The sequence below is a fragment of the Dioscorea cayenensis genome, chromosome 2, assembly GCF_009730915.1.
Source record: "Dioscorea cayenensis subsp. rotundata cultivar TDr96_F1 chromosome 2, TDr96_F1_v2_PseudoChromosome.rev07_lg8_w22 25.fasta, whole genome shotgun sequence".
NCBI lineage: Eukaryota > Viridiplantae > Streptophyta > Magnoliopsida > Dioscoreales > Dioscoreaceae > Dioscorea > Dioscorea cayenensis.
In genome coordinates this window covers 19,121,532-19,147,741 of record NC_052472.1, presented here as the reverse complement: position 1 = coordinate 19,147,741, position 26,210 = coordinate 19,121,532, and the positions used below count along the sequence as shown (strand labels likewise).

The following is a 26,210-nucleotide window of genomic DNA, read 5'->3' as shown; positions in this document are numbered from 1 at the left end:
TGCTGATCTTCTTTTCACCATAATACTAATACTGACGTTTATATTTCACCAGTTCTGGTATGATAAAAATAAATAGATAAACTCAAAATCCTTGTTTTATTGTCTATTGACAACATATTATTGTTTTAATTTTGCGCAGTGTGATGGAGGAGTACAGGAACAAGATGGTGGAGCTATCAAAGAATCATAGCAGTTGTGTTAGAGTGTTTGATGGATTTGAGATGAAGTATTGTGAGTCTGAGTTTAGTCAATGTCATGGATATTTGGGATTAATAGTCCTACATTGCTAACAAGTAGTACAAGAAGAAGAAGAAGAGAAGAAGAAGAAGGTAATGGTTTGGGGAGGGATTGAGGACTGGGAATGCACACGCTGACATGAGTTGTATAACAGCTTTTACACACCAGATGAGTGGAGGACTCTCAAGTGAGATCAAAGTAAAGGATGGGCAGACACAGAGACTGGAGAAGGGACATTGGTAATGAACATTTAAGGACCTGATGGGAATGGCAGAATGAAATCATCAGCACAGGGTGTTGTTGAAGGTAGAAGAAGAAGGTTAGAAGGATGACATTGGCATTCTTTTTGGTGTTTTGAGGATGAGAAGTGATAATGGCTCCAGTGATGTTGTGGGAGAAGGAAGTGGATTTACAGGCCATTTTGTTTGCAAGGGTATGTTGAGTTTAGGCAGAGTAGTGTTCAGGGAGGTTTGATAAGGTTGGTTTTACTGTTGATGATTTTGCTGCAATTCTTGGCTCATGAATTACATTATGTACAATTGTGTGCTAGTTAAATAATTTTATTCTAATTCTTTATTACACATTTTTTGGGGCACAATGCTCTCCTGCGACAACAGAACATTTTTTGGGGCAACGATCAAAAGTGCAATATGGATCACTCAAGGGGACAACAATACACACTATTTTCATAACACTATCAAAATCAAACAACACTTGAACAAAGTGAGAGAGCTCAAGGACATCTCAGGTAATATCTTTTTCAAATCAGTTGATATTGAGAAAACTGTTTTATTCATTTCTATAAAAATCTTTTTGTAAAGTCAGTTTACTACTCATAATTCTTATCTTTAATGCTTTTGTCGGTTGACTTGCCCACTCTTACTGACATGGATAGAGATTTTTTGTCTAAACCCTTCTATGTGGAAGAGGTTTACAAAACCCTCAAATCCATGCCCGTGAAAGAGCCCTAGGCGAGCAGGTCTGAATTCTGAATTATACTTGTTTTACTAGAATATTGTTGGAGAGCACCTTTTCAAAGCAATCTCTTTTTTCTGTGACACGGGCCAGCTCCCTCACTCTTGGTGTAAAACTTATGTTGCTCTGATTCCAAAAAAATCCAATCCCACCTCTATCATTGATTTTAGATCTATTTCCCTCTGCAATGTTTTCTATAAAATTATCACTAAAATGCTCGCTATTCGCTTAAGATAAATGATTCATAAGCCATAGGTCCCGAGCAATACGGGTTTATCCTCAGTGCTTTTGATAATATTATCACTGGCCCGAGGAGACTGCCATAGCATAGAAAATGAGAATGGTATCCCCCTTAGGATGATTTGCAAAATAGACATTGAAAAGGCTTTTGATACAATTGAGTGGCCCGCCATTATTGCTACCCTCCGGAGAATGCTTTTCCACGAAAAATTGGATTACTTGGATCCAATTCTTGTCGTAATTCGATTCTTTCTCCTTTATTGTAAAATGGTCATCATACCTCCTAGATTCAAAGGCAGTAGAGGAGTCCATCAAGCCGACCTCATCTCCCCCTCCTCTTTATCCTTGTTTCTTAGAACCTTACTGTCATTCTTAACAAAGCACTTCAGCTTGACATGATTTATGGCTTCAACCAAAATCTTACCAATAACTTCAATCATCTAATGTTTGCGGATGACCTAATTCTTGTTACCAAGGCTACTAGGAGAAATGCCAGGAACTGTCTCTTGTGTCTCAATGTCTACCAATCTCTTACTGGCCAAAAACCTAATATGTTGAAATCAGCTTTGTCTATCCCTTCTTGGTGTAATCGAAAGGTAGCCAATGCTATCTCTAAAATCCTTGGCATCAAATTGGGAAACTTTCCTTTTACCTATCTTGGGATCCCCAACTCTCCTAAAAGACTGACAGTTAATCAACTCCAATTCATCCCTAATAGAGTCCAAAAAATTATTCATTCCTGGAACCATTCTTCTCTTTCTCTTGCTGACAGAACAACCCTCCTTAATAGTACTGTCTTTGCTATTCCAAACTACATCCTTTTTGTCATGAATCTACCTGTTTCTGTATTGGACAATATTTCCAAGTATGCTCGAAAATTCCTCTGGGGTAGGAACGGCAATAATCGGGGTTTCCACTCAATCGGTTGGACAATTACTATGCTTTGTAAGCCTGAGGAGGGTCTTGGTATTCGTAACCTTAGGCTTGTGAATTTCTCTCTCATGGAGAAAAATGTTTTTGCTATTTTAAACTCTGAAGATAAAATCTAGGTTAGCATCTTTATAAACAAATACAGAGGTTGGCATCTTTGGAATCCTGAAAACGTTTCTAACTATTCCTGGTTTTACAAATCCATTTGCAATTCAGCTAGAATTTTGAGGCCGAATATTAAACTTCTTTCTTGCAACCCAGAACCAGTTGATATCTGGAATGATGCTTGTTTTTTTTACCTTCCAATCTCTTAGAAACCCACATTTCTCAACACTTCTTTGAATTTGGAAGATATTAAATTTTTGGACTTGTTCTCTTCTGAAGGCTTTTGCTCAAATGCTTTAGAAAGTTTGTTTGGCAGCCCTATTGATTTGGGCCACATCAATGACATTCAATACAACAATGAGGATACTCTAGTTTGGAAATGGAACAACCCTTCCTGCAATACCTTTATTGCTTCTTCGGTGTATAATTACCTTAATAGAAAGACTTACCTTCAAGATTGCTGGGATGGTTGGTATGAAATTTGGCCACTTCCTGTTATGCCTCACATCAAAGTCCATCTCTAGAAACTTGCTCATGGCAAACTTCCTACTTATGCTTATCTTTACAATCTTAATATTGGTCCTAACAATCCTTGTCCTCTTTGTAGGTTGGAGGCTGAAACTATTGAGCATATAATTTGGAAATGTCGTAGAATATTACAATGCTGGCATGATCTGTTTAATAAGCTTGGTATGAACTCATATTTGTTTAACTCTCTTAGCTCAGGTTCCTGGCTTGTGGAAATTATGGATCCTTGGTCTAAGGCCCTCATTGCAACTGTCACTTGGCTCATTTGCAAACAACGCTGCAACTTTATCTTTAGAAATGAGCCAGTTAATCCCTGTGTAATCATCCCCGGGGGCCTGGTCTCTCTGTTTTGACTTCAGTAAGAAATCTATTAGATATCGGGCTCTCCTTTGTGCAAACTCAAACTCCATTAATTCTTATATTTGCTGATGCATCTTAGTCTGCTAGCTCACCGGTTGCAAGTCTTGGGTTCTTAATTCTTACTAATTCAAACTATATTCTATTGGCAGGTTCGATGGGTACTTGTGCTTCCTCTCCAATCCAAGCTGAACTAGCTGCAATCAACCTCGCTTTTCGGACCTGCATCGACAATGGATGGACACCGGATCATGTTTTCTGTGATTGCCCGGGTGTGGCTCAATTGCTAAAACACTACAATGTCAGCATTGCTTGGCATATCACTACTGAATGTTAGACTATGAAGAAGAACCTGGAAAAGTTCCCCAATGCTGCAATTGAAACCATCTCCTGAGACCTTAACAATTTCGCTATCTTACAAAGTTTGGGAGATCTAATCCACAGCTTTCACTATTCTTCAGAGGCATGCATCGTCCATTCTGGATTGAAGATCTCTGTGTGCTTCATAAACTCCACTTTTAATGCTCTATTGTTAGCTTAGACTTTCTATTTTTTGATAGCCTATGTGCTTCCTTGTCAAAAAATATAAAAATAATTGACATTTAATAATAAAAGTAAAAAGATACAATCCTTCTTCAGCCAGCAGTTTATAATTACAAGGCATAGCAAGAACACTAATTTCTTTAGTAAACTAACCAATATTGCGCAAGACAAGGGATTGAGTAAAAGTAATTCTTAAAAATTGAAGCACTGACCTTCTTAAAAGATAACATTGCTCATTAACTTCTCAGTAAGTTGGACCTATTACCAAACAAAAAGAAGCAAATAGAAACCACAAATGAAAAGGGCTGGTACAAAGTTTAAGATCATCTAAATATAAACTCAAAACTCATATACAATTTTACTCATCAGAAAGCATAACAAACTAACATTTTACCTTGTAAGCGCATAAATCAGAAGTCACATCAATTGTTTCTTCAATCTGTGGTGCATAAATATGTGGATAAAATTGCTTCGAACAATACTGTTTCAAATGTTCAGTAGCTTCTGCTGATCCATGAATCAGAACCTAATGGAGCAACATAATATGACATATTTAGGCTCAAGGTGGTAGCGCATACAACACTTGACACAAAATAATGAACCTTTGAGGATGATAAAGATTTGTGAAAGTGATGGCCAAGATGAAACCATTCTATATAAGCACTAAACAATTACATACTATTTCTGGCCGAGTACTTACTCTTAGATCAACTCACTAGTCCAAAGGAAAACTCAAAAATCAAATAACAAACCCTTAACAGCTAAGGTAATAACTAATAACAAGTGAAATAAAAAATATTTAAAAGCTAAATTTGAAGCACTTTTTACCTAGGATATTATTAAAAGAGGCTCTAATAGTCACCTTTATGAGAAATATCAATAGTGATGGAAGATCTCGTAACAACACAAAGAAGCAAAAACATAAATTTGAGAGCTATGCAGAGCCTTATGTCATGTACAAAATGCAATAGGCATAGACTAAGCTACTTATGAATGTAGCCACACTCAATACGATTCTAGCCAAGCCATCAGACACCAGCTCAAAAGTGAAGTCAAGTGTGCTCAAATTCCAGGTGGTGAATCCTTGCAAGTTGCAAGTAGCTCAAAAGCATCCATGCAGGCTTGGTTTCTCAGTTTTGACCTCTACTGATACTCTCTTGGAAGCTATTCTTATTTGGTGCTGTTATTTGATATCCATCCTTGATGATGATGTCTATATTGTTGTAAGCCTCTAGTTTGTATAGGAGAGAAACTTATAATCCCATGGTTATATATAGTGATGTTTATGAGACCAGGCCCTTTTTTTACCCCCTACAATGGAGTTTCTCCACACTAAAATCATGTCTTGATCTGTGGTTGATTGACTATTATAATATTTGCATGAAAACCGGTTTAAAGTCACAAGGAGGAAAATTTTGAATTTATTTGTAGTTGTTGGGGGTTCCAGCACGACAATGGTTGAGAATTCTCCTGTAGTTACTAGCAATTACATTCACATTCCAGTCCACATGATTATGGTTTGTGGTGTGCGGCCCTTGTATTGGCACACATACTGCCTACACGGCCTCTCTGGATGCACTATACGGCCTCGCATGTGGGCGTCTCAGCCTGTACAATTCCCCAAATTATGTTGTGTGGTCTCTGTGTGGTGTGATCCGTATGCTTACTCGTATGACTTAAACCTTCAAACAAAGCTCAAAACACTCACAAGAGACCACATAACAATGAAGTAATTTACAAACGACAACTTGTTAGCTCACAGTTTTGGTTCTGGATTGCCGGATAACAATGAAGTGCCCATCACGGAAGATAAGTTTGTTTTGGAGAATGTTTTGTGTTGTAAATTTCAGAATATTTCAACTTATATCCGGTTGTTTTTTAACCGTAAACGCCACATTGTATTTTATTTGCTCGATTTCCGGTGTTTAAAGACATAAAATACTATATAATTTAGATTTACCCCCATTATCATCATCATGATTATTATTAATTATTATTAATATATATATATATATATATATATATATATATATATATATATATATATATATTTAAATAAATTACCATGTTAATTCCAAGGACGCGACACGTGCATGCGCCGTTGCCCCGCCAAGTCGTGACTCTAATTCACTAACTCCCCTCGCCTCACATATATTGATCAATTCTTTCAAAACAATAAATCCAACCGCCGTATTTATTTAATACTCTTATAAAATTAATTGTAAAATAATTAATTAATTTAATAATTATTTATTAAATTTAAAAATATTTAATATCTCTTTATTTTATAACTTGAAAAAAATTTATAATTAAAATTTAAAAACACTTACTCTATTAATTATTTTATAATATTTTCAATTGTAAAATATTTTGTCATAAAATTTAAACTAATCTCTCAAAGATGAGGGCAGGAGCAGCAAAAACATCCGCACTCATAAGAATAAATTGAGTAGCATCTATTTAGAATCTAACCCCTTAATTAATTGGGGGATTTTGGAGGATAGCAAGAGTGAGAAGGAGCAATTTTGGACTAAAGATTAGTTGATAGAAATCTTTTGGAAATAGAAATCATTCATGAATTTGTAGGGACTGTTTTGTAGAAGATTTTTCTTACAAGGACTGGAATATAAAAACAGAAAAAGTTGGAAGACCGCAGCTAAAAGGATGAGTAAGGTTTCACTCAATCATGGTCATCAGAGGAGTAGGAGGCCATAGGAGGAAAAAGAGGAAGGTGGGTTGCAGATCAAGTTTTGGCTGGAGCATCGTTTAGCCGAATGGGCCGAGTGCGAGAATGGCGGTGGCTGAGCCTTGCCGAAGAGCATCTAATGAAAGCTAGCTAGGTGAGTATATATACCTTGATTTTTCCTATAAGTGGGTGAGAGAGAGGAAGCTTGGTGACTCCCATGGAGTATGGATGGTGTTGGGATGGTTTGTATGTACCTGTGGAGCTGATGCCATGGGGGATGAGGTAGTGGGTGGTGTATGTACAGGGGTGTGCAGAAGGATGATGATGATGATGATGATGATGGGTTAATTTTGAGGTTAAGCGATGTATAATGGTAGTTTAGAAGGTTAAGAAGGTATTTAATGGTTGGGTTGGGCTTAATTGTTTTCAAGCTATTTGGGTTCAGTCAAGGTAGTTCATTTGGGTTGGGTTTCAGCTTGTTATGATTAGTTAAATTTGGTTGAGTTTTCAGTCACCTTGGTTTAAGTTGGCCTAACTCAATTGAGTTGAGATTAAGATTGAGTTGAGTTGTTTTGGGCTGATCCCAATCAAGTTAAGTTATGTTAAACCGGTTGGGTTCAGTCGAGTGGAATTGATTTGGCTTGAGTTGAATTGGATTCAGTTTGGTTTAGTCCAATTGGGTTAAGTGGTTCAATTAGATTTGGTTCAGTTGAACCGACCTGGTTCAGGAAGATTGTATAAGGAATGGACTTGGTTCAGTGAAATTAAGTTTGGTTCAAGCAGGTGTAACTCAAATTGAATTGGTTTAAACTCAATTAGAGTTAGTTTTAGCCCAACTAACTAAGCTTAAGTCAATTTGGAGGCAGGTTTGAGTATCTGAAGTCGATTTTGAGACTATTAAAATGAGTGAGCCCGATTAGAGAGTTGATTATTTTCTTGTATTTCCTATATAAATATAGATCAGTTATTAATCATTGATTATTATTTTATTTATTTTACTTCATTCTATTTACAAGATGAGGTCCAGATATATGAGAGAGTTTCAACCGAGAACCTTTTCTAGCGAGAAACTCCAAAAAAAAACACTAGGTGAGTTGAATTGTATAGAATGGTTGTTTAATTGTTTTATAAAATTTTATCTAGTATCATGTCTTACTTCTAAACAAGTTTCTTATGTTACTATAATTGAGTAGGAATGCTTATACTTTTTGTTTATAAACATCCCTAACTAATTTTTTTAATATTCACTAATCTATACGCTCCTACATCGTTATTAGGTGACCGTTGGAACTCCTTCCCGCCAAATCGGAGAAATGAATGCTTTCACTGTGAGCCTTTGCAGAACCTCTCAGTCTCTAAGCAAAGACCCAAATGCTTGGAATTCAATTCTCAAGAACCATGCAAAGCTCAAAAATGACAGAGCAATCCTTACTTCCTACTTGCAAATGGAGTCTTTGGGCATTCAGCCGACTGTTGCCACTCTGCCTCTCGTTCTCAAGGCTTGTTCGAGATTACATGATGTTGATTTTGGTAAAAAGATCCATTCTGATATAATTATGTTTGATTTCACTGAGGATGTCCGGATTAGGACTGCCCTCATTGATTTTTACTGTAAATGTGGGTTCTTGGATGTTGCCCTTGAGTTGTTTGAGGAAATGCCGAAGAGGGATGTGGTGTCTTGGAATGCCATGATTTGTGGTTATGTTGGGAATCAGAAGTATGATGATGCTTTGTTTCTGTTTTTGAGACTGAGTATGGAGTGCTTGAAGCCCAGTTCGGTGACATTAGTTAGCCTTATTACGGTGTGTGCGGAGTTGCTCGAGTTTAGGCTAGGACGAGCGGTTCATTGCTATTGTTTGAGGAATGGGTTTTTCCATTCAGAAGTTCATTTGGGTACTGCACTGATCGGGTTCTATTCAAGGTTTGATGTGAGGTTGTCACGCCATGTATTTGATTTGATGTTGATGAGGAATGTAGTTAGTTGGAATGCTATGATATCCGAGTATTTTGATGCAGGGGCTGATTTTGAAGCTTTGCAGCTCTTTGTTCAAATGATATTAGCTGATGTAACTCTTGATTCAGTGACATTCCTTACCGTTTTGCAATCTTGTGGTGAATTTGAATGTTTGGAGATGGGCAAACAAGTTCACCAATTAGCCATAAAACACCAGGTTTCTAATGACAAATATGTAGAGAATGCCATGATTACTATGTATGGCAAATGTGGAAATTTAGAATCAACATGTGATGTCTTTGATAAGATGATATCAAGGGATCTTGCATCATGGAATGCCATGTTTTTTGCTTACAAGAACTGCAAATGTTATGATGAGGCTTTTGATTTATTCAAGACTATGAATTCAGCTGCTATTGAAGTTAACACAATCACCATCTCTACAATGTTATCGTTATGTGCTGAATCTGGTGATTTAGAGAAAGGTAAACAACTGCATGCTTATGTTATGAAAACTGGAAAGGAGAAAGATGTTGGTAATGCATTATTGAGTATGTATGCTGATCTTGACCACGTGCTTTCTGCTCTCAAGGTTTTCAGCAAAATAGAAACATTGGACATAGTTTCGTGGAACCTTTTAATCATGGGTTTGATGCGAAACCAATTTCAATCTCAGGCTTTGGATGTATTCAAGCAGATGCAGCAAAGTGGAACTGAATCAAACTCATATACCATGGTCTCTCTTCTTTGTGGATGCAAAGACTTATCTCACTTGATTGCAGGCAAATCCATCCATGGGTACACTTTAAGATATAACCTCAAATTTAATTTGTCATTATGTACCGCGCTCACTGATATGTATATGGACTGTGGACAAGAAGTCTCAGCTATGACTTTATTTTGGAGCTCTTCAGACAGAGATGTGATTTCATGGAATGCTATGATTGCAAGCTATGACAGGAATGGGCGACCAGGAGAAGCACTCCAAGTCTTCTACAAGATGCGGTCAGAAGTTCAACCCAACTCCATAACGATGATTAATGTTCTTCCTTCATGTGCAGAAATTGCAGACTTGCAACAAGGTAAATGTTTACATGCATATATTATCAGAAGGGGCCTGGATTTTACTTCAGAAATTTCAGTGGAAAATGCTCTCTTAACTATGTATGCCAAGTGTGGATGCATCAGAAGTGCTGTCAAGATATTTGATACATTAACAAGAAGAGATATTGTATCATGGAATGCTATGATTGCCGCTTATGGAATGCATGGCTATGGAGAAGATGCACTTCGAATTTTCTACCAAATGCTTAAATCAGGTGAAAAACCAACTAGTGTGACCTTCACCTCAATTTTATCTGCTTGTAGTCATTCTAGTCTGACTGATGAGGGATTGGAAATTTTTAAAATAATGCATGTCGTTTACGGAATAGTACCAGATATGCTTCACTATTCTTGTATGGTAGATCTGCTCAGCCGTGCTGGATTCCTAGATAAAGCCGGGGACTTTATTCAATCAATGCCCTTAGAACCAGATCCTAGTTTGCGGAGAGCTCATTTGGCCTCCTACAACATATATCCTGATGCTGCAATTGCAAGGTATATTGGTGAGAAAGCTTATTGAACTGGACCCGATGAACATTGGAAACTACATGATTATTATCGAATCTCCATGCTGCAGCTGGGAGCTGGGAGGATGTCAATGTAATCAGATCAGAGATTAAGGAAATGGGTTTTGAAGAAGACCCCTGGACTTAGTTGGATTGTGATAAGAAACCAAGTTCATTACTTTACCGCAGGGGGATACTTCTCATCCTATGTCTGATCAGATCTATGAAACATTAAGATTGTTGTTCAAGTAAATTGATAGAAAATGGAGATGATCTATGAAACATTGAGTTTACTTCTATCAGTAAAATCATTGTCTAATTGAAGTGAAATGATCTGAAATGTTATCGCTTTGCTGCAAACACTGCACTAGGTATGTAATCTATTCTGTTCAAAGAAATGTGAATATGTATGAAAATATTTTGTTATGGAATTTTTCGGTTGTAAAATTTTTGTCAAATTGAAGTGAGATGTATGCATACAACTCTTTTTTTTTTAGTTTATGTGTTTAATTTTAATGTCATACACACTTCTGAGTGTTGTATGGAATTGTATTCACTTGACAACCTTGAACACGTCCTTTTTGATTGCAATTGCAGTTATGGAGCTCTTTTAATACATAAAATATTGTAAATGGAAACAGTAGATGAGAATTGCCAATTGCAACCACTATATAATATAAAATAATCACCACTGACAAGCACAAACTTTAATTGTTCATAGAGCTCTTGAATAAATAGTATTTGATAAGTGACAGTCGTAATAGAAAGCAATTCATCTGGCCTAGCGTTCAATGCCATAATTTGGGGTTGGTCATGTTCAACACTTCTAGAAAGAAATCATAATAAATAAGTGATAGACCGAAGTGTTTGTATAGTAATTATAAATTTCTAAGTTATCAATATTTATTCTACATAACCATCAACAAAGAGAACATCTTTTGATTTTATAGTATTCAACTAAAAACCTTAAAAATAGATCAAAAACGCTTGGCTATATTTATATACCTAAGTATTATAAAATTAACAAAAATTTTTATTTAAATTTATGAAAAATATAAAATGTTCAAGTGGACCACCATTAGATAGCTTAATGGAAGTCACTTTGAATGATTTGTAAATGTGGTACAAGGTCGAAATCTCTTATGTTGCGATCATGATAATATTATGCTTATGTACTCATATATATCTATGAAATCTTATATAGTATTGTTTATCACTATTCTTACGGTCCCTTTGTGGGAAGTCAGTATTACCATCTACTTTTTGAGAGTCGTTTAAGTCACTATTCTGGGTCATCGTGATCAGAGCGTATTTGATACGTCTATTTGACACTCTTTTGTGGAGTGCGTCGGTACATGTTTATCTCTTTGACACAATATATGACATTGGTCAAATATATAATCATAATATATATAAATATATATAAATAAAGTGTGTGTGTGTGTATATAAAGTAATGAGTGCAAGTCATCGTTGATGTTGTTTTTAACCATTTCACTCATCGAACAGAGTTATTTGTAAAAAAAAAAGGAAAAGAAGACTTGAATCGTTTTAAATGAATAAAATGATATGAATTTGGATGACAAACACCTTCCCTTTCTTTTCTGCCTTTTGCCGCTCATTTACCCATATTGACCTTCCAAAGTTCTTGTCATTGACTTTGTCTTTGTTCCCATAATATTAAGAATCTCTCTACACCAAACTCATGTGTATAGTTTGTACAATTTGCATGATATGTGGATGACTACCTATTCTCGCAGGCTTATCTGGATCAACCTTATCTTTCTCTACTATATAATTTTCTTGAGCACTAAATACCCTTAGATTTCATATTTATACCCATAAATGCACATACATAAAGGCATGCAGACCTGAAAAAGCAAAGTATAATCCATTTTTTAGTATGCATTCTGGTCTTTTGGAGGTTTATTATAAACTTAACTCTGATGTGATTTTATATTTATAATAATCTTTAAATATTTGGATCATATCTCACACCTGTTTTGGATATCAAATAGACTATATTGCTATAAAGACCAAACACAAACAAAACCAATAAAATAAAATAAAATAAATTAAATTAAAACTAAAACAACAACAACCACTACAAACACAGGTAGCTACTGCTATGATAGCCGAATAATAAGACACTTAATTTTTATATATGATATTGAGAGTTTAACTCCCTTCAAATGCATGGTTAATGTTTAATAATAAAAGTATGTGTGAAGGTCACATGTTCACATATAAAGATAGGCCAAATGTGTTGAGATATTAACTCCACATTTATGCATATCCTTAACTTACTTTTAACAGGTGATTATCGACTATTTGTCCAAATATATATATATATATATATATATATTACTGAACTCTACAAGGGCATATATGTAATACTTCCATGTAGCATGCTTTCATCTTGGTCCTTGAGAGGTTTATTTATTATAAGCTCTGGCATTATTAAAGAAGCAGCAAACCAACTGATCATCAAAAGAAGCTTTAAAAAACAACCCCTTGATTTCAGTTGAGCATATTGAAGAAGATGCCAAGTCCCAGACAAGCCTCTGTGCAACTACCCATCCTTGACATCTCCCAAACAATACTGTAACCTTCTTCCCTCTCATCCATCTTCCAAGCATGCAAAGACTTGGGCTTCTTCCTCATCACCAACCATGGCATTTCCCAGGACCTTTACAACTCCCTTAACTCTCCAACCATCTCTTCAACCTCCCTTTGGACACCAAACTCTTGTTAGGCCCTTCAACCTCCATCAACACTTACACTCCCCTCTTCATTGCCTCTCCTTTCTTTGAAAGTCTCAAAGTCTCTGGCCCTCATTACTATTCCTCAGCCAAGTCTTCTGCTGATCTTCTTTTCACCAATAATACTAATACTGATTATATTTCACAGTTCTGGTAGATAAAATAAATAATAGATAAACTCAAAATCCTTGTTTTTATTGTCATGACAACATGTTATTGTTTTAATTTGCAGCAGTGTGATGGAGGAGTACGGGAACAAGATGGTGGAGCTATCAAAGAGAATCATAGCAGTTGTGTTAGAGTGTTTGGGTGATGGATTTGAGATGAAGTATTGTGAGTCTGAGTTTAGTCAATGTCATGGATATTTAAGGATTAATAACTACATTGCACCAGAAGTAGTACAAGAAGAAGAAGAAGAAGAAGAAGAAGAAGGTAATGGTTTGGGAGAGATTGAAGGACTGGGAATGCACACAGACATGAGTTGCATAACAGTTTTGTACCAAGATGAAAGTGGAGGACTTCAAGTGAGATCAAAAGAAGGATGGGCGGACATAGAGACTGGAGAAGGGACATTGGTAATGAACATTGGGGACCTTTTGCAGGCATGGAGAAATGGCAGAATGAAATCATCAGCACACAGGGTGTTGTTGAAGATGAAGAAGAAGAAGGTTAGAAGGATGACATTGGCATTCTTTTGGTGTTTTGAGGATGAGAAGGTGATAATGGCTCCAAGTGATGTTGTGGGAGAAGGGAAGGAATGGATTTACAGGCCATTTGTTTGCAAGGAGTATGTTGAGTTTAGGCAGAGTAGTGTTCAGGGAGGTTTGATAAGGTTGGTTTTACTGTTGATGATTTTGCTGCAATTCTTGGCTTCTTCGAATTACAGTTATGTACAATTGTGATGCTTGTTAAATACTGGTCTCCTAATTTCTCATAAAATAAAACATTGTTAGTAAATATTTCTTTATTACACATTTACATCTTCAGTTACATTAAACCAAACATTAGATTTAGCTGAATTGTATATTAAAATTTATATATCTGTAGCATTTACAGAAGCACACTATTCATGGGCCATCTCACAATTACATTCGGATCAAACGCAACTTTAGCTAATTTGGCCACACCGTTAAGCAAATACACTATACGCTTAACATTCTTCGGAGTGAGTTTGTCATTGCTGCTGGAGTTAAAGAATGAAAATTTAGCACTTAAACCATTTTCCAGGGTTATTAGATGTCATTGCTTTGCCAGAGTCAAGAATGAAGGTTTAGCTCTTTACATATGCAGTCTAACAAATGCTAATACATTAATTTCATATTAAATATAATATTAAATTTTAAAATATATATACAAAAATTTTGAGAGGAGCTAACTCAATCTGTATACTATCATTATATATATTAGATAGGCTTTTCGTATCAGATTTTTAAGGATCAGCATCCAATAACTTTATTGGAGGATCCACTAGGAACCTTTCGAACTATATAAGTTCTATATAGAATAAGCTTCAGGCTGGTGAGTAAAACATGGTCAGCATATAGAGCATGGAGTATGGTTGAGGATAGAACAAACATGTTTGCTTTAAACTATGAAAAGACTCAAAGACAAAACTGGCTCAATATAAAGATGACTAAACAATGCTCTAAAACCTTTAATGGCTTTCTCCGACATGAATGTGAAAGAGAAAGCTACCACTTTTATCTTCCATTTACAATCTAAATACACTGGCATAAAAATGATCAACAACATACATGCCGTAAGTCCTAACTATTTGGGATCGCAATGGTGCATATAGACGACCAAAACATATTTCCCTTTGAAATCAGATGCTGGAGCTTATAAAACGCGGGTGGCACCGCCCACTCAATGTAAGAGGGCACGGCAATGAAAATGGTCTCGCGATGCTGCCAGGATTCTTTTCACTAACTACAGTGACTAGAACTGTGAATATAGAAGCTCCTCTCGAATCCTTGTAGTATTCTCCTGTCACAAAGGTCCCCAATGACCACTTTCATGTTGAGCAGCGGCAGCACGCGTCAATGGATTTCGGAGTTACAAGGAGTTATGGCAAATTAGCATTAAATTGTGGGGTACCAAAACCTCACAGTTAGACAATCTTATTACAGATATGTTGATTTAGTTATCAGTAATCACCTTCTGGGTTGGAGTCACCACGCGCAGCGTCACAAACTCACCGAGACGCAAGACGCCTCCAGCTAATTCCCACCTGAAAATAACACACTGCGTCATGCAATACCAGTATTTTACCCTGCAGTTGACGCATCCACCAGGAAATGATACACACACTATAGTGCATGACGTGCGAGTCATATCATTTTGATTCATATTATTTTGTTGGTTCCGGAACATTGCCTAGTACACTAGTAAGCAATGATGGGTTATCGCGATCAGCGTATCTAGTACTCCAGGCGGTGAAGCGGCACTATGGATATTAATAATTTGTGTTTCTGGAAACCCAGTAGCCAAACTCCCTGCATAGTCAAACCCACATGACTATGGGCCTCTGATCACATTGAGCATTTGGGTTGAACTCGCCCTAGAAAATATATTTGGTTTTGCGTTTGCATACAACGATAATCGGTATCCTCTATGCAGAATCGCTTGTGTTCACAATGGATCCGACTCATGCATCTCACGTCAAGCAATCCAAAGTCACGATAAACCTAAAAAGGAGACCTTCAGATTCTTTTTAGAGAATTTTAGATTGTCACATGGAAACAACAAATCATGCTCACGTAATCTGAAATCGACCTTCTCCATATAAGCTAAAAAGCCTACAATATATGTTTTAAAATGCTGTAGTAAACATATTCGTCAATGCTTAAGTTAACTCAAAACCACTAGATCTTAGTAGCACAAACAGATGAATGTGGAGAAATTTGACAGATAGATACCTCTAAAGGCAATTATATAAAATAAAACTAAGGCCTGCATAAGCTTTCTATCTCAAATCAAAGACTTTTTGAATGAAAGATGTACCTGAATGCCTCGCACCCGAAAGAAACTGCTTAAAATTCATGCTGACTCTGTAGCGTCACCTCAGCCAAGAACAGATCTATGGGTGGGAGGAGTGGATGAGACAGGAAGAAGGGACACTACTCCATTTTGTTTTTCCAACTTCAGCATCAACCCAAGCAATCTCATAGTCGCCAAGCCAAAGCAATAAAACGACTCAATCTGGCGATTCTAGCGAATAATGGTGAAATGGGAAAATGAACTCTCATGGCGCAAAGAGCTACATGGCAAATATGACATTAAGCATCAAACATGCAAATGGTCTGAATAATAATTAAACACGCAGAAGAATAAGCGCTGATAAGCCAAGATGGTCACTATGTGAACGAGTAGGAAATACAGCGTGTTTAGCTGTGCAGCAGATTCTGGACAGTTACCATTTATGATAATTCATACATGCTATACCTGGGTGAAAATTTGATGATTGAAGTCCTCGGATCAATCGACACAGATGTAGTGCATACCATGAATGCAACAAAACGCAGAGCACACCTGCTCACAAAACACTCAACTACAGTAGCATGTTAGAGTAGAAAACAGTGACATTTCAGAACGACAAACTTGAAAACATTTAATTAGCATCTTTTCCATTGTCAACTCATCAATTTCTTCATCTGATCTGAAGCGATAGCTGACAGAGAAACACAACTTTGAAACAAATATTTGACCAAGATAAGAAATGAGCAGAAAGCTAAAGAAAAGCCACATCTTATTGCTGTTTAAGACAATACCGAGAGAGCACAGAATCTTTCTCCCAGGATGTTAATCTGAATATTACTGATCATCTTCTCCATTAAAATCATTAGAAGAAACCAAAGGAAGAGATGATTGTGTATTAGCGGCAGCCCTTCCAGAAAGTAGTATGAAACACAGTAGCAATTGATTTTCAACTGCGCTAATTTGGTTCTCTGTATCATTGACATTTAATAATAAAGTAAAATATGCAATCCTTCTCTCTCAGCCAGCAGTTTATACTCACAAGGCATATAGCAAAGAACACTCAATTCTTTGGTAAACTAACCAATATTAGTGCAGGAACAAAGGGAATGGAATAAAGAAGAAATTTCTTAAAAATCGAAAGCACTGACCTTCTTAAAGAATAACATTGCTCTCATTAACTTCCTCAGTAGAGTTGGACCTATTATAACAAACAAAACAAAAGAAGCAAATAGGATACCACAAATGAAAAGGGGCTGGTACAAAGTTGGTGAATCATCTACATAAAACTCAAAACTCATATTGCAACCTTTACCTCATCAGAAAGCATAACAATAAACTAACATTTACCTTGTAAGTCGCAGAAATCAGAAGTCACATCAATTGTACTTTCAATCTGTGGTGCATAAATATGTGGATAAAATTGTTTCGAACAATACTGTTTCAAATGTTCAGTAGCTTCTGCTGATCCATGAATCAGAACCTAATGGAGCAACATGATATGACATATTTAGGCTCAAGGTGGTAAGCACATTCAACACTTTACACAAATAATGAACCTTTGAGGATGATAAAGATTTGTGAAAGTGATGGCCATGATGAAAACATTTCAATGAGCACTAGTCAATTACATACTGTATCTGGCCTAGAAGTGCCACTCTCCAATTAACCCACCAGTCCAAAAGGTAAACTCGAGAATCAAATAACAAAACTAGACTTAACAGCTAAGGTAATAACATAGTGAAGTAAAAAAATATTTAAAAGATAAATCCGAAGCACTTTTTACCTAAAATATTATTAAAAGAGGCTCTAATAGTCACCTTTTATGAGAAATCTCATTAGTGATGAAAGGTCTCGTAACAACACAAAGAAGCAAAAACATAAATTTGAGAGCTATGCAGAGCCTCATGTCATGTACAAAATGCAATAGACAGACTAAGCTACTTATGGATGTAACCACACTCAACACAGAATCTAGCTGACCATCAAACACCAGCTCAAAATTGAAGTCAAATTGTGCTCAAATTTCAGGTGGTGAATCCTTGCAAGTAGCTCTAAGCATCTACTAGGTTTGATTTCTCATTTGACCTCTCTCTGATACTCTCTTAGGCATTCTTATTTAGAGTTGTTATTTGATATCCATCCTTGATGATGGTGCCTATGTTCTTGTAAGCCTCTAGTTTGTATATAGAGAGAAACCTTATAACCCCATGGTTGATATAGTGAAGTTTTAAGAGACCTACGTCCCATGGTTTTTTTACCCCACAATCAGAAGGTTTTCTACCCTAAAATCATGTCTTGATCTGGGTGGTTGATTGATTTTGTTAACATTTGCTTGAGATCCTCTTTTAGCACATAAGGAGGAAAATTTTGCACTTATTTGTAGTTGTTGGGGGTTCCGGCACGAGCAAAAGTTGAACCATCAATATACAGAATATACCCAGAAAGCATAATGTCAACAAAATTCTACTGATAAGAGTAAAGTGTCACATACAAGTTTCAGAGGAGCAACATGCGATATGATTGATTTAATTGAACGTCCATCAGATCGCCCTTCAAAGTCCATAAAAGCCAATGCACACTTGACTTGAACCTACAAAATAAAAGCGGGGCATCATTCCACAACTTCAAGCAAATTTCTTGTAATGCCAACATTAGATTAATACAATCATCAAAGCTAAAGACAAGCAGTCATGGTACATGAACTTCTAATATGTCACCTTGCACTTGGTTCAGATTACCAGCAGCTCCAAATTTCTCACCTTACAAGAGATCACTAATTAAGAAGGATATCAAGTTCTAGAAAACCCTCCGTGTGTTAAAAGATCATAAATAGATTTTAAGATATATACAAGACCAAGACACTGACTTTATGAAAAATTTGGTGAATACCCAAGAAGAATTCTTTTGGTGAATTAAAAAAGGCAAGTGTTCTTCTTTGAGGAACACAGAAAGATTAAATATTTGAGTGAAAGTGCCAGCATAACCCTCATAACCCTCTGTAGCTAAAACCTCATGCTTCGATACAGATGACACATCTGCCAAGAATTAATTACATCAATGTAGCATTCATATAAAACATATTTCAGGAACAAGACAATGATCAGCTCATGTGATTGTGGGCTCTAAAGTCCAACTATAAAACTAAACACTAGCACACCAAGAAAAGAAAGTTTATAGTAATAATAATGAATAAAAGCAGTACAAAATGAAAAGACTAAGCTTTCAAGAGCAATCTACATGGAGGTACTGAGGGTAATACAGAGCGTTTTATATGTTATGCCAAAGAATGCTTAATCTGAATAAAAGTGAGAAATCTGAGAAGCATGGTAAGTCACATAAGCTTGAGCTAATATCTAAAGACACTTGGGCATATATCACTAAAGAAATAATGGTTAATTACAGGGAAAAATAGCAAGATTGTAATGATGCTAGTCCTCAAGTAAGGAACATAGATAGTAAACTAGTGTCCGACAAGAACAAGTTGAACATGAGACAAACCCTTATGGAAGAACATAAACCACACCAACACAATAGAAAGAGAAAACAGAGTTTTACACATTTTTAAGTATTAAACCATTCATAGATTCACTACCATTATGACTTTACAAAATGAGGACAAATACTACTGAGTACTTACTGTCAGTTCATTTGAAACAACTTTAGATGGTGTTGCATCAAGAAGCAAGTGTGTTGATCCTTCATCAAGTTTATTGTCCAGATCAACCCCAGTACCCTGAGATCAAAAAACCGAAAGACAGACAGAAATAAAGTAAACAGTCAGGCGCTACTCAGCTTATACAATTATGCAACTGAAGAACTAACCAGCCAAAAGAATAGCCATTTAACTGGTGTATTACACAAAAGATGGGTATTTCAGCAACTAGATGCATGGAATTATTCATTAATTTCTTCTTAAGCTGAAGCGCTCCAACTCTTTTGCAACAATGTCTTTCTACCATAGCTAAGACTGTTAAAAAAACACCAACTTCTAGAAGCATCTCCTTTATATCATTTGCTCTAATATATTTTCCGCATCATGTTCATGTAAAAATAAAAAGCGAGGGTTGACTTATCATATTAGACAAGGTTGAGTACAAATTGCAGTGCATCCCAGACTTTGTTGGATTTGGAAACCCAAGACTTAACTGACAAATTTATATATGATCACATTAAAACCTGTTTTTCTTTAAATGCCCTTTCTAGTTTAAAAAGGTGGAATCAGTCTCCTGATGGTTCCAATCAAAGCATCCTTTCGAAAGTTATTTCTTATTTATTTTCAGAATTTCCTTTTTTTTTTTATCAGGTTAGGTATCTGCAGAAGCAACTGATAGTAATATAGATATGTGATGCACATATTATATCATGTATTATGTCTTACATTCGGATGAAAAACTGAATAAACAGATAGGTGGCAAATGGAAGTAACTGACAAAATGTCATCGTAAAAGGACCAAAGGGTCAGTTAAATTATTAAAACTTACATGCATGGCTTGATCCATATCATCTTCCTTTATGATATAATCATTAGGATTAATAACTTCACCAAAGTCATCCCATTCAGCTGAGTTGTCAAAAAAGGGGAACATTGGAGCAACACCTGTTGCTGGAGGAACAAATCCGTCAATTACAATGTCTCGATACCCAAAGAAGCGTGAGCTAGCACCTGAAAAGTGCATCATACAGAAATAGCAAGAATTTTAGCATTTGGAAGTACCTAATAAATTATAGGAGTTGCAAAAAATAGACGCATCCATGTTTAGAAAATAAAATGCACAGAAGCACATAAAAACAATTTCGGCTTATGATAGATCTACAAAAACTTGAGCAAAAAATACATGCAAAACCTATAGCTAGGAGTGATTCACTTGTATAATTCTCTAGTAACAGAACAAGCAAAAGAAGAAAAAGGCGGCAAACCTACAGGCAGAATAGTATGGCAAAGCACAGAATACTTTGCAAAATTATACTATAAATAACTATCTTACCCATTATATTTGAAGAAAATAATTGGCCCGTCTAAAATAATTTAAAATTTGAGAAGATTGATGAGTATAAATGGCAATACACAGCTAATTTGTTTACAAACAGTGAGATAATCATAATAATAACTTAATTCATAAGAAGCAAAGGAAAAAAATTTTGGCATGTTAATTGGACACCCGGAACCCTTACTAACTACAACATACAAAAATGGATGCAAAACCCTAGGTTCCTCCTTTTAGTTATGCTGATGACATAATATGCTGAGTCAAAATTGATAGTAAAGATCATTTAACCTCCTAATGATAAATGCACAGTCAATTGTGACAGACATCTAAAGCAAAATGAACAAAAAAACATACCATCAGATGGAGCATGAGAAGAACCTGAATCAATTGCCATTGGTTCAGGAACATTATTTTCTGAAGAACGAGATGCCTTGAGTTCCTCTTCCTTGACAATGTTAGCTTTCAGAGCAGCTTCTCTCTTCAAACGATTTTGCTCCTCTTCATATGCCTGTAACTCATCTCCAACTAAAGGAACTCTCTTGCTCATAGTAACCTTTACAGCCTTAGGTGGTGGATCCGCTTGAAGCATGCGGGACAATGTTCCAAACTATTAAAAATAATCAGACAATTATAAGAAAAGTTAATAATGCATACTGAGTAAATTACGTCGACGACACAGAGAGAGCAAAATTACATGCAAACCAATAGTTATAGTATATCTAACATTTATAAGGTAAATATATTAGGTTTATAAGCTAAATGTAATAATAATACCGATAAATATAGTTATATGAAAGCCTAGACTGTTCCACATTAGCAATCCTATAAAAATATGCTAGATCATTAAGATGTTAAATAAATGAAATGGAGGAAGTTGATTTGACAATTACCATATACAATGCACCTTTTCACACTCGCACAAATTTTGCATGTGAAATCAATAAACAAAAACGTTTGTAGTCCAAATATTACATATAGCAACTATAACGGAGAGAGCAAGCAAGCGTGGGATTAATATTTTTTTCACGGAAAGTTAATCCATAAATTGCATAAATGTATTAACAGCATAACACCTTATTTGATATAAAACTTGAAAAAAAAAAAACATCAATCAGTTAATATACCTGGCCTTTTTCACTAAAAAGAACTAGGTTCTTTGCTTCAGATGCCCATTCAACAAACAAATCATGTGAGAATCCCAGCTCCAGACTGGCCATAGATGCTAGAACGACCTAATTTAAGAATTAGTATTCTTTCCATAAATTGAATCAAATTAGATTAAACAAATGCCAACCTTTGGAACATCAGATAATTTCTCTAGCTCGCTTTTATTAATTATCAGTGTGACATTCCTGCAATAAAAACAAAAAAGCCCTAGAAGTACTTAAAATTTGCGGTTCTGAAGTCTAACTTTCAGCTCATGAAACAATAACTTGGTTTCATAAGAAAGCAGAATGACAAAAGCAATGGCAAGAACTTCTTGCATTCAATGAATTTTTGATTGATGAGAAAGCTATCAAAATGGGTACTAACCTTAAAAGGAAAGCATTATCTCGTGTATGCTCAAAGGACTTGGCTATTGAATCACTCATCCACTCCAGGAAGCTCTTTACATATTCGATTGTGCTCGTAGCCACATTACTCAGGAAAAATATAGGAAAAGTTAGATGCCTTTCTGCCCAGTACTGCAGTTTAAACAATAGAAGAGCTTTAAAGTCTCCAGTGACTCCATGAAAATGGAACTTTTTACAAAAGATGCCGAATAAAAACAGAAATAGAATATTATAGTGATCATAAACTGACCTGCTCCAGCATTAAAATAAGCTCCAATGCTCTTCCAGCAGTATCAACAGGAAGCAATACATTTCCTTCAGCTCTCAAAGATTTCAAGATGGTTTCTGTAGTGTGTGTGTGTGTTCGAATTGTTAACAAATTGCATCCACACAAGAGTAATAAAATACAAATCAAAGAGTTAAAGAGATTAAGAGCAAAGAGTAACCATCATAAATTGTCAAGCAATGAGTATAACCATAAAAATCAGTAATACTTCTACGAACTACATAATAGCGGTGTCAACCAAAGATCTCCATAAAGACACAAAAGGTTTTCTCAAGTAATCCCCAAGCAATGATTGAGCCTCCAAATTGAGTTCACTTTCATAGTGCACTAGTTTTGTTACTGTTATTTAGGATGTGACGGCAAGGAAAGAAAAATGTTGAGAAGACTCCAGAAGGTAGTTCAGTAAAATCAACAAGCAAATGCCTTATTTTTAGTAATCCAACCAACAGGTTATAATGTATACACAGGAAGCTATGTCTATTAAGAATTATTAAGTAATTACTACACATGGTCTCAGACCCTTAAATTGCCAGTGAAGATGGATAAAAATGAGCCTATGCTAGAAAAAGTCAAATTAAAATCAAAAACAGAAACCATGTGGAAGAAAATGCCTCCAGCAAAACAAAACAAAACAAAAATAAGAAATCACCAGAAGAGATCAGTAAAACGTGATACCTAAAAATTCTTGTTCCCTTTGACGTTTAGGAACTTGAGTGTTCAATGCATTGTAGGCATCTGTTATTAGAACAGCTGGCCGTACAAAAGAATCTAACACCGTGCCATTTAGGAGCCTGATAAAGCAATTTAGTGAGCTAGATTCTTCGCTGCTATCTTGAACAAATATTACAGTGACCATCTTATATTAGTAGAATTTAAGAAAAAGAACCACTTATACCGTTCTTTACGATGGTTAAAATCAACAGCATATATCACTTCCTCCCCATCTTTTGTTATCTTCCAGATTGTGCCTCCAAGAAGATGGCCAGCAACATTGGGCGCAATAACAATCCCCTCCCCTTTTTCTGTTGTAAAAGAATCAAATGTTGAAAGAGAATTTCTTTTAGAAGAATATTAAATTTATACATACCAGAAAGATGATGATTTTGAGAGTATGTCAATCTTGTAACATTTTGGAAAGCTGAATCAATATCATCCAAAGTAAACAAGTCATTATCTGAGATTTGCTGCAATGAACCAACAAAAAAAAAATGTTAAAGGGTATGTTTTTAGGATGCACTTAAAACTTTTTAAAAAAAAATTCATTGGAAAGCTAAATATAAATAAACAGAATTTCAGAACAAGGATAGGAAAACCATATCCAATATATAGCTTTTAATTCACAGGTGTGCAACAACTTCTGTAAGGTAGGTCAAAGGTTAACAACTATTAGTACACAACAAGGATCAACTTCACACAGAATCCCCACTGTAGCATATTTCTGAGTGCCAATCTTGTTACTATGACTAGATAGAGGATGGATAGACCTACTAATATGTCCATGATGATTACAACTGATTAGGGCCCACATTCACTATGACAATTCTAATTGGTTCGATCACCACACATCATATTCTTTGTCAACAAATTATCCAGCCTCATTATTGTTCAAAACTAAAATAACAATTTTCAGATGGGTAACAACAAAAATATGTCAATGACTCAATGTTGGTATTAACCATGCACAAAAAATCCCCACAAGGAATAACATCAATGAAGAGGAAAAAGATTGCCATAACAAAGAAAGTCACCGGGCAAGCTCGCTATTTGCAAACAAAGAACTAAAATATTCATGCAACAGCAAGACTTGTGCAAGAGCTTACCTTTCGAGAAAGGTAGTAATCGTACATCGTTAATAGACCAAGTCTGTAAACAGGTTCTGTTGCATAAACAGGTGCAGATAGTCCAAGTTGTTTCATAGCGTAAGGCAAAGCACCTAAGTGAAGAATGTCTGGATGTGATAACAAAACAGCATCAACTTTAGAGGATACCCTACAAAATAAGAAAAAATTCCATGAAAAAGAGCAGCAAAAATATCATGTTCTTTGGACATCAACAAAAGAAAATATGTTCCAGTCAACCATGACCAAAACAATGATCTTTCCATATTTGATTTGAAAATAAGAATAACCCAAACCTACAGGTTACCTTCCTTTGTATGGTTTAAACCAAACCAATTTGTGCATTATAGAGAACTCATCAACTAAAACACCAAAACAAAGAGTAAAGGTGTGTTCATATGTAACGAGAATAGAAGAAAAGTTAATACAACAAGAAGAAAGACAATTTTTTGTGTTTGAAAAAGAAGAGAATAAGTCAGAAAAGAAATTGAAACAAATTGCATCAACAAATTTTCATTTTTCTTCCCCTTTCTTAATTTTCCATTCCCTATTCTTTTGCTCTGTACATTTCCTCTCTATCTCACTAAAACCTAATCAATCTTCTTCTTCTCCGGAGAAAAAAGAAAAGGTTCTCCCAATGAACATCAAATTACTTGCCACTATGAATCATGTCAAGAGCTCTATCAATCCAATGCAGTTAACCACAGAAACCAAGGTTCCGCAAACATCAACTAAGAACTTCCAACCTGAAAATCAAGCAAATAATTCTCTAACAAACACCATTCTTTCCTAGCAAAATGTACTCAAATTCAAGCACGCATTCAGCACAAAAACCAAACAAACAAACAAAGCATCAGAATTAAAAACAACAACAACAACAAAAATAACAACAACAATCACACGCCCAATCCAAGAACAGAATTGGAAGCAAAGAGATGGGTTAGGGTTTAAGAGAAGAAGGGACCTGGAGAGGGGCTGGAGGATGGCGGGGTCGAAGAGATCGTTCCAGCCGCAATCCATGAGGAAGTTGAAGCCATCGACGGTGACGAGGTAGCTGAGTGGGCTCTCGCTGTAGACGCCGCACAGCGGCGTCACCTGCACCGACGTCCCCATCCCGCTCCGCCGAGCAAGCGCTGCGGAAACGGACACGCTTAAAAGCGGGGGAGTTTTGATGAGACAATGGTTATGGCTCGTGGCCGTAGATTGTGCTTTGAGATTCGTTTTCGATGTCAACATTCCAACCCAGACTTGTGGCAAAAATTTTATGATGTGACTGTAATATAATTATTTTTTACTTTCCCCGTTGATTTTTAATTTGTTCCTTTTTAATTATCCTACACTTATTTTTTTCACAAATCAGTTCATTTTTTTAACCAAATTTTTATGGGTGACCTCCTAGTAAAAAAAATTAACATCAAATGACTAAAAAAACAAATTGAAATTCAGTAAGTAAAGTAAAAAATAATTATAATACAGTGATCTTTTAAAAATTTTACCCATGTAAATTGTGTGAATCTTGAAGTGTGCTTGGATCAGAAAAGTTCAAATTCTGAAAGCCATTGAAAATTTTATAATAATTATCTATGTTATTTTAACACGTATTCATATAATTAAACTAAATGATATGTTAATTGAACGCA

General features: G+C 35.7%; 1 protein-coding gene and 1 pseudogene across 1 annotated transcript; one reads left to right on the top strand and one right to left on the bottom strand.

The window, feature by feature from the left end:
- Window positions 1–4,131: 4,131 nt before the first annotated feature.
- Window positions 4,132–25,729, bottom strand: LOC120273917 (cleavage and polyadenylation specificity factor subunit 2-like). Its single transcript, XM_039280664.1, has 15 exons — window positions 25,535–25,729; window positions 24,553–24,721; window positions 23,820–23,916; window positions 23,628–23,754; window positions 23,408–23,523; window positions 22,697–22,791; window positions 22,427–22,578; window positions 22,188–22,245; window positions 22,018–22,125; window positions 21,248–21,500; window positions 20,387–20,568; window positions 19,543–19,638; window positions 18,397–18,495; window positions 4,310–4,441; window positions 4,132–4,173 (listed from the first exon to the last, which is right to left on the bottom strand). The coding sequence occupies exons 1-15, from the start codon at window positions 25,681–25,683 to the stop codon at window positions 4,132–4,134; spliced, it is 1,875 nt and encodes a 624-aa protein (XP_039136598.1). The 5' UTR covers window positions 25,684–25,729.
- Window positions 12,779–13,863, top strand: LOC120276065 (annotated as a pseudogene).
- Window positions 25,730–26,210: the final 481 nt, after the last annotated feature.

Bases quoted from the DNA above. Each gene is read 5' to 3' on its own strand.
- LOC120273917 (XM_039280664.1), bottom strand. From the start codon at position 25,683: ATGGGGACGTCGGTGCAGGTGACGCCGCTGTGCGGCGTCTACAGCGAG. The intron at 24,722-25,534 runs GTCCCTTCTTCT...CTTATTTTGTAG, and splicing joins ATCCTCCAGCCCCTCTCCAG to GGTATCCTCTAAAGTTGATG. The intron at 23,755-23,819 runs GTATGTATAAAT...CTTTTACAACAG, and splicing joins TCAAAATCATCATCTTTCTG to AAAAAGGGGAGGGGATTGTT.